The sequence below is a fragment of the Arachis duranensis genome, chromosome 9 (genome assembly GCF_000817695.3).
Source record: "Arachis duranensis cultivar V14167 chromosome 9, aradu.V14167.gnm2.J7QH, whole genome shotgun sequence".
Lineage (NCBI taxonomy): Eukaryota > Viridiplantae > Streptophyta > Magnoliopsida > Fabales > Fabaceae > Arachis > Arachis duranensis.
The window spans coordinates 110894998-110910673 of record NC_029780.3 but is presented as its reverse complement, the minus strand read 5'-3'; the positions used below and the strand labels follow the sequence as shown (position 1 = coordinate 110910673).

General features: G+C 36.8%; 2 protein-coding genes across 4 annotated transcripts; one reads left to right on the top strand and one right to left on the bottom strand.

Moving 5' to 3' along the window:
• Positions 1–3589: 3589 nt before the first annotated feature.
• LOC110275365 (protein FAR1-RELATED SEQUENCE 5-like) lies at positions 3590–5161 on the bottom strand. Its single transcript, XM_052254398.1, has 3 exons — positions 5037–5161; positions 4662–4724; positions 3590–4541 (listed from the first exon to the last, which is right to left on the bottom strand). Exons 1-3 carry the CDS (start codon positions 5159–5161, stop codon positions 3590–3592), a joined length of 1140 nt encoding a protein of 379 aa, XP_052110358.1.
• Positions 5162–9310: 4149 nt separating this feature from the next.
• On the top strand, positions 9311–11442 carry LOC107467152 (polyubiquitin). Of its 3 annotated transcripts, none has more exons than XR_008002732.1 (3): positions 9311–9442; positions 9840–11305; positions 11388–11442. XR_008002732.1 is itself a non-coding variant. In XM_052254528.1 (3 exons), the coding sequence occupies exons 2-3, from the start codon at positions 9840–9842 to the stop codon at positions 11211–11213; spliced, it is 1146 nt and encodes a 381-aa protein (XP_052110488.1). In that variant the 5' UTR covers positions 9311–9442; the 3' UTR covers positions 11214–11323. The 3 variants fall into 3 exon arrangements, 2 of the variants coding, with proteins under 2 accessions (XP_052110488.1, XP_015941674.1); XM_052254528.1 differs by lacking the exon at positions 11388–11442 and having other exon boundaries at positions 9840–10459; positions 10688–11323; XM_016086188.3 differs by lacking the exon at positions 11388–11442 and having other exon boundaries at positions 9840–11323.
• Positions 11443–15676: the final 4234 nt, after the last annotated feature.

Sequence of the window (15676 nt, the reverse complement as noted above, 5' to 3'; positions counted from 1 at the left end):
AGACTTAACCGTGCAGGAACAAAGTAGGAAGTGTTACACTAACAATGACAGTATAATTCATGTAGTACCGCCAAAAAGTGGAAGTGTAAAGATACGTTCAAGTGAATATAGTATAAATGCAGTTTAGATGTGTCATTCCAATTTGGTGGGGGACCGTACGTTTTATGTTGTCCATTTTGGGTTTTAAGCAAAATTTTGGAAGACCTGGCCAGGGAAAATAGGTTGGACTGAGAGCCGAGTAACAACGCGATTTCATTAGCTCTCATGTGCGGTGATTGTTAAGAGGTGGCAAGAACCGGAGAAAGTAAACAGAGGCATAAGGAAACATGGTGAAAGAAAGTGGGCAGTTTCGGGGGCTCAGAAGGGATGACAACAAGTATGGTTCGTTACCCGAATCCTCGAAGTTAGTGCATGTTCATGTTGGGACCATAGTTGTCCTCTCTGACATCTGAATTGAACCGGTCAGTCAGCTGATTCACCTGTTCATGCATTGAATCGCTGAGCACAAATTCATGAGCTTGGGCACATGCTGTCAAACGGGTTGCCAGTTATCCCGATGTCAGAGAGTGTTAGGCGTCTTTCTCGGGGCATGTCCGGTACTCGCCCGGTTTGACCGGTTGACGTATTTCTCAGTGCATGACCGGTACTCGTCCGGTTTGACCAATGTCATAGTTGTCAACACCGAACCAATATTCGTATCGGTCAGACCACTGCTTTACTGGTCTATTGGTTTGACAGATGAGTTAGTGGTTTAACCGATAAGATTGGTCCGACGTAAATAAAGAATACAAAATGGTATAAAGCGTAAAATCATTGTATATTTTTTTGGTATAGCTAATGATAAAATGGTATGTCCTTCTTTTTGAACACCCTTATTCTTTTGTTGTTTCACACTTTACAACAGTCGAATAGTATTTTTAATTAATTTTTTTCCGTACGTATTTATCTATTTCACTACATTTGAGGAGTATATATTTCATAGTACTTACTCTAGACAAAATAAACACTTTCAAGAAATAGCGGGTGTTAGTAACAATTAATTTTATGCGAAATATTTACTTTTACCGATAACTTCATAATCTTATAAAATAGTTTTGGAAAATACTCCCAGTACAGCATTACAGTGGAAAGTTCATTGCAAGCTACATATACATTTTGGATATTAATTTGTGGTCTAATGTTTCCCATTTATCTGCGATCATAATGTAATGTTATATAATTTTAGCTAAACTACCACCAATGTTTGAAATCATTACGATTCCTCTAAATCAAAATAAATTGGCACAATCTCGACATGTCACGACAATTGAAGCAAATAACAGAACTACTAATGGATGTAAACAGCCATGATACAGACAGAGCCCCACATGATAATGGATACCACTTTAGTTTCCTGTTCCAGGTCCACACGAACTGGTTACATTCCAACCAGAACCACAACATCATCCACAATAAATAGTAGTATTCAACCACACAATTTCAGAACAAAGCCAATGAAACATAGTGCTGGTTGGAGACATCATATTCCGTTCTTCGGTCTTCCGCTGTGACGCTGCCCAGAGGAGGACCCAGCCACAACATTATGTTACAACACCACAACACACAGTGAGTAATGAACACCAAATTGTTGCACATACACACAAGTATACATGACATACATACATACTAGCACACATGTAGCTGCATTAGCCACTGTTCAAACAACTCATCGGCTGTTGACCTGTGAAGAGTCGCAATGCTATACACACCAGCGTTTGGCCGCGCTTCATTGTGGTGGCCAGAGCAAGTTAGGGATGCATAAAACTACCGGATATGTTGGCCCCTGAGGAAGTAATTTCTCCTACCTCCACCAACACCGAAGGGAAAATGTCCAGATGGACTCACTATTCCTTACACCCTGGACGTTGTATTCCCAGCTGAGCCAGAAAGGGCATTCAGGTCAGCTTCCCCATTCCTTACGCGACGACCCTAAAAAAAACCCAGTAAGAGAAATAGTTTAGGGAGAAATAGTTTTCATGTCTATATTTGAAATGTATTGCCATGAAATAACCCAGTCAGAGATCCCACGTGGCATATTTCCCAAAACCCATAACACTCACTCACCTCGACCCTAATACACCTACCCACTAGTAACACAACTCAAGTAACACAGGAAATTATTTAATGGTCTTAGCCAGAATTGTGAGTTCATAAGATTGTCATAGGATCTAAATTCAAATATAACGCAATTAGTTGGGTTGGCAACTAAATGGACAAACCTCAGAAGTATCATTCTGCTGAGTTGGAAGCGATGCCGATGCGTGTGTGTCGCCATCAGCGTTCATATCCCCAAATATCGTGGACACTCCATCATCCACAACAGGCTTATCGGGTCCCTGACTTGCATTGCATGTCTTCTTTGTGTGCTTGGGAATGCCACATTTGGTGCAACAGCATATCTTTGTACCTCCATCACGTTCAATGCTTTGTTTCGCCTCCCTGGTTCTCTTCGAAGCTCCTTTTGTTCTAGCCATAACTGGGTCCTTCAACCCGCTGAACGATGGCATCGCTCCGTGACCCCGTGTCCTCTCTTAGATTCTGTCCTGGAGTCTTCCAACGAGACTCGCAATGCCGTCCCTCGCTATGACAAAATCTTCAGTCTCTTGGCAACCAAGTTTTACGACCAAGCTTGTTGCCCCACATAGTGTGCCATACCTCAGCATTTGACCTTCTCGTCCTGGCTGCATATGAATGGACATCAATCTGGAATGCTTTGCATCCTTGCACCATCTCCTCATTATAAGCCCGTCCGGTATTTGTTCCAGGCCCTCGTATCTCATTACACAGAAAATATGACTGCATGGTATGCCCTCGCTGTTCTACATTGAATAGTCGCACTCAATTTTCTTATCGCTCAGGTCGAACAAAACCTTATGCATTCTGTCGGGTGCACCCATCCTTGAAAACTTGTATACAACCGTCGTGCTGATGTTGTCCCTCCCACGCAGCAGTAACGTCGCGACACCCCTTAATTTGTTTCTTCACCTCTCTAAAAACTGCTCATATGTACAGTCTGATGCAAACAACTCAGTATCGTCAAGACCAGTAATCAACACGGGAGTATAGTACGTAGAATAGAACTACGCTGTGAGTTTGTTTTTCCGATAGTCCTTTACCACTTTATTTAAACTATGAACTAGCTCCAATATACTATCGATTAATCTCAGGAAACCCGTTATGTATGCATTGATCCCTTCACACCTGGAGGTTGTCCTGTATCCCGCATAGAAGGTACCTCGAAGATACGCAGTTGCCCAACTTTCTTTTACCTCGTACGTACTTCGAACCCAGCTGTTATTATGTAGGCCAATAGTCTCTACTGCCGTCGTCCAATACTCGTCAATGTTTGCATAGATTGCCTTCTTAAAAACCATGCAAAATTCGGTATCTTTCACCATTTGAACACAATTTTTCTACAAATGCCAACCACACAGCCGATGTCTCGCTGTCGGGAACACTTCCGAAATGGCCGCTGGCATCGGTTTGTCCCCGTCGTTCACAACAACACACGGTTTCTTTCCTCCCATGACGTCCACAAGATTTAACGCAGCTACCGATAACTGTGAACTTCCTCGTCTTCCAACAACGCGAAACCAAAAATGGTTGTCTGCTTGTGATGGTTCGTGCCGGAGAATACTACAAGCGGTTTCTTGTACTTGTTAGACTTATACGTCGAATCAAAAGCCACAACATCACCAAACAAATGGTAATCTGACACCATCTTTCCATCGGCCCAAAATAAGCTCCCTAAGCAATTTTCAGCGTTGCGCATGTAATGTGCCACTGTCCTCAGGTCAGCATCGGCGTTACCCTCTAGGTAACTTATGGTTGCTGCCGCATCGCCATCACTGATTCGGGCGGCCCTTTGGCCGTGAACATAATTATACAAATAACGCTTCGTGAATCGAAGCATGCCATACCTACCGGACTGACCAGCCATATAGGCCATTATTTTGAACGTCGGAATCCCAAACTGCTTCATGCTATCAACTTGGGCCTTGTCGCTGTTTCTCATCTTCCGATGACTAGGAAGTAGGTAGGAAAACATTGCCGCAGCAAGATCGTGGTTGTGGTCATCAACGATGGTCCTGACCTTCCACAAACTGCGATGCACATCATAGTAAATCTTTAATTTTGCTTTGTAGTTAGTTCGACTCTCCAACTGCTCCTTCCTAACTCGCTCAGGTCGGTCATAGTGCTTGGGATATCGTACCCCTTGTCGGTGGTAGAAAAAATCTCTCCTAACCCAAACCCCATCAACACGGCCCGCATCCCCCTTTCGAACTCCAAATCCCATCGCTCTTGCAAACTCCTTGTACGCAACATAAGTATCCTCTCTACCCAAGAAATTCTCTGCCACCATCGGCCGGGGGTAACCGGCATCCCCTGCATTCCCCACACCTTTCGATACTTTGCCATTTTCTTCATCCTTCTCCCCCGGTTGGCCCCCTTCCTGCCCACCCACATAGTCACAACCTTCGTCTTCATTAAAATTGTCTTCACTGGGACAATAATGGCCTTAGTATTCATCAGAGCTGCTCTCATCGGATTCTTCCGCTTCCGTCTTGAATAGACTATTGAAATCCATCGCATTACTCGGGCCTCAGTTCTAGCCCGCTAACCTGAAACACACAAACATGTTATGGATAATGACGCCGCCCAAGAAAGTACTTGGCAAATTATCGCTGAAAAATGAATACACCAACCAACAATACACACACACCACTACTGTGGACAATATCCTCAGCCGTCATCTACCCTCAGCAACAAACTCAGACTGGGACATTCATTTCTTCCACCACACGACTTTCCTCTCAATTCAGCAAAGAACGGAGGTCGGTTAATAAATTGAACTGGAAAATAAAAGAACCCAACCACCAGAGGTGGCCAACAAATTCCACTAACGAATCTGTATACCGACTCTTCGGATTTCAATTTTCAACGGACCCAGTGCACATAACATCTGAAAACAAATTACTCCTGAATTTCAACTTTACATCACAGGGCAAGTGAATACACCCCAACAAACAGATACTACATGCAAACAGCCAAGATCGCAAATGAAATGAACTACTCTAACTTGAAGAGTCGGCAGCACATTCGAAGGGCGGCTATCAGACATAAACGACCATGTGTATAAAAATTCATCTTGCCAACAATCTTCCCACCTGCTCACTTAAGATTTATATCCCTTCATTTGATATCAATGGGTATAAATTAGAAATGATTGGTCTAGAAATCACAAAATTTTTCATGCAACTAGGGGTGTTGAAATTTTGGCCACAATCCAAAATTCTACTCGAATCCAAGATATATTTTATCGGATTGGGATCTCCACTTTTTTTATTCGGTGTTATTTTGAGTTGGATTCGATTTTATTTTGGGCCATTTGGTTTGGTCCAAAGTTTTTTTTACAATAAAAATATATACATAAATGGGCAGCTATAAGAGGTTCGCTGCCCCTTGGATTGCTGGCTTTCAATAACTGACTGAATTGTTTGTAAAAGTTATCAATAATTTTTTTTAAATAATAACTATAATTTTTTAAGACAATAAATAAATAAATTTCAACCTAGTAATGATTTAAAAAATATAAATTCTAATATTTAAAACATTTGTATCTATTTATGAGTATCATTTATTATCAATAATTTTAAAATTTAAATCCACTATAATATATCACTAATCAATTAAATTTCATATTTATCATCTCAATTGAATTAAAATATGATAGTTATAATTAATATTTAATTAAAATAGCTATAATAACAACTTTTAATTATAAACATTCAGAATATATAACGTTAGATTTACTTAAACATATTCAATAACACTTTTATCATCAATATCACTCTATTTTATATCTTCGGAATCAAATAAATTATTTAAAATATCTCTAAGTATGTTTAGTTTTAAGACAACAACAAATACTTATTTGGTATACATTCTAATATATTATGATTAATAAAGTTTATTTATACTTTTATATTATATTTTTTGTATTTTTATTCTTAATCATTTTTTCTTAACTCTTTTCTTTAATTATTTCTAAACATAAACTAAAAAAATTATAATTCAAATTCAAAATTACACCATAGAATATCATCTTAAAAAAACATTTATACCAACAAATAAAAATAATTTTATCTGCTTATAATTGAGTATACTAGATAATTATATTATCTATTACATAAAAACACTAGAAAATACACATAAATCAATACGGACAAAAATAACATTATAGGCAAAAATACTAATTTAGTATTATTATGAAATTTTTTTTACATTTGCAAATTTAAACATTTTTTACGAGTTAAATTTTTATTTATAATTTTCATAATTTTTTTATAACTCTTTTTTCTTTGATCTAATTTTTAAAGATTTATATTTTGATCTATCAATTCTTATTGCTAATTATTTTATTTTTAGTCTAACGACTCTTATTTTATTTTTGAATTTTTTAAATAAAATTTATTCTAAATTTGAGATTTTAGAAAAAATTATTTTATATTAATTTAAAAAATTTAGTATTATTTCAAGTAATATTAATTAGAATTATTAATTTTTTATCTATTAACTTAGATAATTTAATCATTCCTCTAATTAAATCTTTTAATTTATTTATTGATTTAACTTTATTCATAGTTTACGTTTCAATTATTAATCTACACTTTTAAAAAAAAATTAACTATGGCCAAATAAACAACTTTACAAAAAAATTTTGTCAGCTTTATACACTAGTGATGTATCTAAATTAACATTACAATATAAAATTGCATTTACATACTTAAAATTTTCACTATATCTTAATAATAACCTATTTTTTTTTAGACTTCATGCACACTTCTATCTCAAAAGAATTCTCATTCCAAAATATAATTATTCGCACAAAATAAAAAATTAATTAAAAATACACATCAAAATCGCTTAAACCCTTTACAGATTTTTATGTAGCTTTTTATTTTTTCTAATCTGTGCTTATCAAAATTTATTTCCATCGCACTATCCCTTTGTTGTGCCCAAAAAAGTCTAGCCCTCGATTCATCTATTATATTGTCATCACAAACAAAAGACTCATAGTGTTAAGCTCATTTTGTTAAGCTCATTTTGTTAAGCCAACGGCCCAAAATAATCTCCACTCGGCTCCTCTAACTAACCCCAACTCACACAATCTTCTCAAGCTGCCTGCCTTATGCCCCTTGTGCCAGCTTTGTCAACAAAGCTAAGATTCAAATCTTTCAAGTACGCACAACGGGACGACCGGTTTTTTGCCCATCATAATTTTCTTTTGATGCATTTTTACGACACATTTATTCCACCGAATCAACACCATTCATTTTAAGGGTAAAAAATCTTAATAAACCAAGTCAAGAATCATGTAACGTAAATACGCCAAAGCGAAAATCGTTTCAGCAATAAGCCAAATCATATTTTTATATAATTCGAACCATGCTGGTTCGAATTCCATTTCTACATAATTCGAACCAGCTTGGTTCGAATTATACACAAATACATGCATACACGTAATTCGAACCAGCCTGGTTCGAATTACACACAAACACACGCACACACATAATTCGAACCATCTTGGTTCGAATTACACACAAACACACGCACACACTAATTCGAATTCGAATTACACACAGTAATTCATGGTATAATTCGAATTATGCTGTTAAAAAATTAATAATTTATTTAAAAAAAATATTATAAAAATTAATAATTTAAAAATTAAAAAAATATATATTTTTATTTCATACGTTAAAAAAAGCTAACAAAATATTTAATTACGAGACTTCTTTAAAATATTAATGAGCTATCAATTCGAATTCCATACAATACTTTTCTGTCCATTTTAATAGTTCATGAATATTTTTTATAAAACTTTTTAATAAATTTATTTAAATTATACCACAAAAAATATTTTATTCTATACAAAAAATTTTAAAAATGGCTTAAAAGATGTTAGAAGTACTATAAAAATTTGTAATATCCTAATGACTTAGGACATTAAAGAAATACTCTACATAGTCAATAATAATTTAAAAATTAAAAAAAAATATAGTTATGACCAGTGTTTACTTAAATTACTAGAACATTACAAACTTTTTTAGTACTCCTAATATTTTTTAAGTCATTTTTTTAAATTATTTTGCCTAGAAAACGGCTTAGAATGGCTTAAAATGGCTTAAAATGCCCTCTATTCTAGGCAAAACAATTTAAAAAAATAGCTTAGAATGGCTTAAAATGCCCTTATTCTAAGCAATTATAAAATTATTTTACATAGAATAAAATATTTTTTTGTGGTATAGTTAAAATAAATTTATTAAAAAATATTCATGAGCTATCAAGAATGGACAGAAGAGTATTGTATAGAATTTGAATTGCTCGCCATATAATTCGAATCAGAGCGATTCGAACTTCCTCATGTGTAATTTGAATAATGTAATATCTCACCATATAATTTAAAAAAATTTATTAAAAAATATTCATGAACAGTTAAAAATGGACAGAAAAGTATTGTATGGAATTCGAATTGATAGCTCATTAATATTTTAAAGAAGTCTCGTAATTAAATATTTTGTTAGCTTTTTTTAACGTATGAAATAAAAATATATATTTTTTAATTTTTAAACTATTAATTTTTTTAATAAATTTTTTTAAATAAATTATTAATTTTTTAACAGCATAATTTAAATTATACCATAAATTACTGTGTGTGCGTGTGTAATTCGAACCAGGTTGATTCGAATTACGAGTATGCATGTGTTTGTGTATAATTCGAACCAAGCTGTAGAAATGAAATTCGAACCATATAAAAATATGATTTGACTTATTGCTGAAATGATTTTGGTTCTGGCGTATTTACGTTACATGATTCTTGACTTGGCTTATTAAAATTTTTACCCTCATTTTAATTATATTAAATCTGCACGGATTAACTGATTGGAAGAGAAAAATTCCAAATCCGTACAGTGGAACAGGTGATAACCTTCCAATCGGTTAATCCTCTAAAACAAACAGTAGATGGCAAGGCTTTGACTCCGTCAAGAAAGGCAACAAACCTAACAACTTGATTCCAAAGGAGCGCTCCAACGAAATTTAGGGCATTAGTACCAAACTTCCAAACGTCACCGTCTCACAAGCCTTGAACGACACGTCATCCTAACACGCGTTCATATCTTATTCGCTATATCTTTATCACCTTCGCTATAAATTTTTCACAAACCCAAATCATTCTTCGCAATTCATTTTCTATCAAACTAGATTTGCTATATCTTTATCACCTTCGCTATAAATTTTTCACAAACCCAAATCATTCTTCGCAATTCATTTTCTATCAAACTAGATTTCTCTTTTCCCCTCAGGATTTCTCGTTCTCTCGCAATACCTAGCTCTCAAGGTAATTTCGATTGTTCTTCTTCTTGACCTGTTCTTTCTTATTGTAAATATATACCTCTATCGCTAGGTGTGTTCTCGATAATTTCGAATTTTTGTCCACTTAATGAAGTTTCTGGAGTCTAGATCTATAAGTAGGATCAATTTGATAAGTTCTTGTTTTTTTTTTTTGAAATTATGGTTGATTTTATGATCAATTTCAAATGGATTTTGAAAGTTCTTTTTTTAGGGTTTCGATCTACTTTAGCTTCGATTGATATGTTCATGGACCGAATTATTTGCCGATCTTATTTTTCGCCTGTTATTGAAACGTGTTTCTGATTACATCATGGCTTTATGGTTAATAGTTCCTGTAATTTCCCGGAGCAAGTTTGATTAAATCTTCAATTTTGTGTTTTTAGATGCAAATCTTCGTTAAGACCCTCACCGGGAAGACTATCACTCTCGAAGTCGAGAGCTCAGACACCATCGACAACGTTAAGGCAAAGATTCAAGACAAGGAAGGCATCCCCCCGGACCAGCAGCGTCTCATCTTCGCCGGCAAGCAGCTCGAGGACGGCCGCACACTCGCTGACTACAACATCCAGAAGGAATCAACCCTTCACCTTGTCCTCCGTCTCCGTGGTGGCATGCAGATCTTCGTTAAGACCCTCACCGGAAAGACCATCACTCTTGAGGTCGAGAGCTCCGATACAATCGACAACGTCAAGGCCAAGATCCAAGACAAGGAAGGCATCCCTCCGGATCAGCAGAGGCTCATCTTTGCCGGCAAGCAGCTCGAGGATGGTCGCACACTCGCCGATTATAATATCCAGAAGGAGTCCACACTCCACTTGGTCTTGAGGCTTCGTGGTGGCATGCAGATCTTTGTAAAGACCCTTACCGGAAAAACCATCACCCTTGAGGTAGAGAGCTCCGACACCATTGACAACGTCAAGGCGAAGATCCAGGATAAGGAAGGCATCCCTCCGGACCAGCAAAGGCTTATCTTCGCCGGCAAGCAGCTCGAGGATGGCCGCACCTTGGCCGATTACAATATCCAGAAGGAGTCCACACTCCACTTGGTCTTGCGGCTTCGTGGTGGCATGCAGATCTTTGTGAAGACCCTTACCGGAAAAACCATCACCCTTGAGGTAGAGAGCTCCGACACCATTGACAATGTTAAGGCCAAGATCCAGGATAAGGAAGGCATCCCTCCGGACCAGCAAAGGCTTATCTTTGCCGGCAAGCAGCTCGAGGATGGCCGCACCTTGGCCGATTACAATATCCAGAAGGAGTCAACCCTCCACCTTGTGTTGCGTCTCCGTGGTGGCATGCAGATTTTTGTTAAGACCCTCACCGGAAAGACCATCACTCTTGAGGTGGAGAGTTCCGACACAATTGACAATGTGAAGGCCAAGATTCAAGATAAGGAGGGCATTCCACCGGACCAGCAAAGGTTGATTTTTGCTGGTAAGCAGCTTGAGGATGGAAGGACCCTTGCTGATTACAACATTCAGAAGGAGTCCACCCTTCACCTTGTGCTCCGCCTCAGGGGAGGGATGCAGATTTTTGTGAAGACTTTGACCGGTAAGACCATCACCTTGGAGGTGGAGAGCTCCGACACGATTGACAATGTGAAGGCTAAGATTCAGGATAAGGAAGGTATCCCACCGGACCAGCAGAGGTTGATCTTTGCAGGGAAGCAGTTGGAAGATGGAAGGACCCTTGCTGACTATAACATTCAGAAGGAGTCCACCCTTCACCTTGTGCTGCGTCTTCGTGGTGGATTTTAAGTGTGTCTTGGATGGTTGTGTGTTTTGTGAACTTGTGCAAGTGTAATTGGGGTCCTTGTATGACCCCTTATAATAAATTTGCTCTCTGCTACCTAGTATATTGTTGACAATTCCGTTCTACTGTGTAATTGGGGTCCTTGTATGACCCCTTATAATAAATTTGCTCTCTGCTACCTAGTATATTGTTGACAATTCCGTTCTACATTTAATATCAATCTTTTATAATTAACGTATGTATCTTGTGTAAATTTCGCTGTGCTCGATACCAAGTCTTCCCGGTGTGTGTTTTGCAGAGAAATAATATTTTACCTTGGTTTAAGGGTGAGTGGACGACTCGGAAATTTACCTTTGAAAAGAGGGAGGTGGTGAGTAAAAGGGGGAGCAAAATGAAGTAGAGGTTCAAAATAGTTAAAATAGATTTTTGTAGGAACTAAATACTTAATATAAAACGGGTAAAGTATTGTTTTTGTCCCTAATGTTTGGGATAAATCTTAAAATTATTACTAATGTTTTAATTGTCCTGCCGTTAGGGATCCGTTAATAAAATTAACGGCGGGATAAAATTGAGATAAAATTGAGACGATTTTGAAACATTGGGAACTTCTTCAATAATATCAATTTGTTACTGTATATGGTATTTAATTATTTTTAATCATATTTATATTTAATCACTTTATTTTTATTTAAATAAATTTATTTTTTTAATTTTACACTTAAAGTAATGTATATTTTATAAATAAATAAATTTTACACTTTTATTCTAAATAAATAATGTAATATGATTAGAATGAAAGTGTAAAATTATAAAAAAAATATAAGTAATGCGATTAAATAATGAAAGTAAAATTACATTATTTATTTAGAATGAAAGTATAAAATTTATTTATTTATAAAAAAATTATATTACTTTAAGCGTAAAATTATAAAAAAAATTAATTTATTTAGAATAAAAATAAGGTGATTAAGTGTAAATATGATTAAAAATAATTGAATACTATGTATAATAAAAAATTGATATTATTGAAGAATAAAATTAAAATTTATTTCTATGTATCGTTTTTGTCCCTAACGTTTTAGTCCTATTTACGTCCCTAACATTTCAAAATCGTCTCAATTTTGTCCCGCCGTTAATTTTATTAACGGATCCCTAACGGCAGGATAACATTGAGTCAATTTTAAAACGGTAGAGACGTAAATAAGACGATTGAAACGTTAGAGACAATTTTGAGATTTACCCAAACGTTGGGAACAAAAACAATAGTTTATTCTATAAAAAATATGCAAATTTTTTTTCTTTATAATATTTTATATCTTATTTTTTTATAATAATAATAAAATTCTTAAAGTTATCTAACTTGGTATTCCATGTATTTAAAATAAAGTGAACAAAATACTTGAATACCATGAACAGGAACGGTGGTCAAAACATTAATTTGTTGGTAGATTAATTCACTAACTCAACTATACCACAGGGGTGAATCTCCAGTACTTCAGGAGAACAATGAAACAATACATTGTTTGCTTATCCCAATCACTCTTTGTAACCATGAAAACGAGTGAGATTAAAGGGTCCGAGCAAAACTTAGCATTACAACATTGAGTCCCTTTTTCACTATGAGAAATTCCCATGGATCCTTTCCATGCCATTTTCTGATGAGCAGGATCCTCTTTTAGAGGCAAGCTCAGAGCATACTTTTATGACACTGGATTGAGGAAGAAGGAAATAACACTAGCTAAGCTTTCAGAGAGAGAACGAGAATTTTTAGAACATTTTGTAAGATAGAAAAAGTGGATATATTACAATGTTCATTCAAGTCTGATTACAAATAGGGATGAGTTCCTCATTTTATAGAGGTCTCTAGATAGAACTGATATCTTACAAAATCTAAACAAACCTATCTTACAATGCCAACTGGAGGATAAGGATAAGCCTTATCTTACGAAATCTAAATAAACCTATCTTACAATGCCAACTGGAGGATAAGGATAAGGATAAGCCTTATCTTCTAACTTTTCTGAGACATGTGACGAAAGTCACTTTATTCTAGCACACTTAATAATTATACATAGTGGGGCCATTGCTTTAATAAAGGGACGGTTTGAAATAGTCTTCTGGAAGGGTCCCATCTCCATCTGAGAATGATGAATCAGAAGCTGGATTGGTAGTCCCTAGGTAGAGAAATGGGTCTTCAGTATTTCCTTCATTTGGATCTTGGGCATCTTGCAGGTATGGGTCATATGGGTCTGATTTTTGGCCTTCAACATCATCCGTTATTCCTGCATCAACTCTGGTTGGGCTTGGTGGTAAAGCATACACCCTTCCACCTAGATCTTCAGAATTCAGATCTTCTTCAGAATTTCTGTTTGGGACATGTGTAGACGTGCTGGGTTGGTCTCTTGGTGCATAAAAAGAGTACTGTCCAAATTGATTGATTATTCCTGAAGTTATGAATCTGGACTGAAACTCCTGGAGGGTTATTGGTGGGACCTCTGATTGAAACGGGAGTCCCTCAATTACATCTCTCTCTCCAAATAGTCCAGGCTGCCAAAGTTTGCAAAGGTATTTAGCCAAGGCATTTAGGACTGTCTTTTCATCTGTAGGCCATATGGTGGAATACCCAACAATATCAACTTTGTTCATGGTATGTGCATTCACAGTATGTGCTTTACATTCTGTGAAATAATCTCTCTGAAGGGTGACAAAGCAACAGAATTTCCGCTTTGTCCTGGAGGGTTTATCCCATAATTGGTGTTGCTCAATCATGTTATATAACATTCCTCTCCATGCCCCAAGTGGCGCATACATAGCAAATAACCGGACTAGATGAGACTGGGCTTCAGTGCGGTTACACAGGATGTGATATACAGGGAAGAGTGGTATTATGATAGCACATGGATAGAGAGAAGACAGAGCCCAGATATACCACATCATTTCTTCTGGTATAGGTCCTTGGATAATTGGTATGGTGCAAAAAGGGGTATCCATGTCGAAGTACTTTGGATTTGGACAGATTTGGGTTATAATAAGGAGCTGGTGTAGCCAGTAAAACAAAGTTTGCCTGGCTAGACAGGCTATCTGAAATCCTGTCTGGGGTTTTGCTTTGAAAGGAAAAGGACCAATTTTTCTTCTGTATGGGTTATTGTGTAGTGGACAATCAGGGAATGGAATGGTGTATGAAGGATTGTGTGTACTCATGATGCAAATGTAATGGATTGGCTTGGGAGGTGGTTCTATTGGCTTGGGAGGTGGTTCTTTGGTTGGCCTGGAAAGGAAATCAGCAAGTGTGTTTTGGTGGCCTTTTATGTGTCTCACCTCAAATTTATAGCGGGAGAACCAATCTTTCCATCGCAAGAGTTGAGAGTCTGGCAAGATCTTTTTCTTGATCTCTAGCATTGATGGGAAAGAGGTGTTATCCATTTCCACAGTAAAATGATAAGAATTGAGGTGGAAATTGAATTTTTCTATCCCTCTTTTGACAGCAAGAATCTCTTTGTAAGTGGCATGGTAATGTTTTTCGGATTCTTTGAACTTCCCGCTAGCATGTGCACAATAGTGTCTAGTCCCATCAATTTCTTCAAGCAGCACAGCTCCCCAGAATTCATCACTAGCATCTGTCTGCAATATTCTTTTTCCTGTGCTGGGAATCTTTAAAGGAGGGGGTCTTGTGCTATCTTCTTTAGGGTTTTGACAGCTGTGGTTTGTTCTGGTCCCCAAGGTGGGGGCTTCTTTTGCAAGAGTTTTGACAGGTGGCTGGTATGTTTAGTCACATCTGGGATAAAGTCTCTGATGTAGTTGACGATTCCCAAGAATTGTTGGACTTGTTTGACTGTCATGTTCTCATCAGGGAAGTTGATTAGCCCTTTGGCAATGTGTTCCCCTGGTTGAAAAAACCCATCTTCAAAAACCATTCCAAGAAATTCAATTCTTTTCTTGGCAATAGAGCTCTTTTTTGCTGATAGCATGACTCCCCGATCTTTGATGATTTGAGTGAATTGGGCCAGAAGTGCCTTGTGGGCTTCATTGTCTTTTGAGAACAGTAATATATCATCAATATAAATAAGTGTGGAGTGTAATATGGGCTCAAAGATTTTTGTCATGGCTTTTTGGAAAAGAGACGGGGCTACTTTGAGTCCAAATGGCATTACTGTCCATTAATATTGGGCTTCAGAGATACAGAATGCTGTCTTGTATCTATCTTCAGGGTGGAGCCCAATTTGCCAAAAACCCGCTTTTAGATCGAACTTGCTGAATATTTTTGCTCCGCTTAACCTTTGTGTAGTAACTGAGATTTTTGGTAAGGAAAACTTGTCATCTTGTAAGAAGACATTAAGTGGCTTATAATCAATAACAAGCCTCTTCTTCCCCCTGTTCTGCTCAGCCTTTTTTTCAACATAGAATGCTTGACATGCCCAATTGGATTTGGTTGGTTCAATGAGTCCTTGGACAAGGAGAGCTGCACATT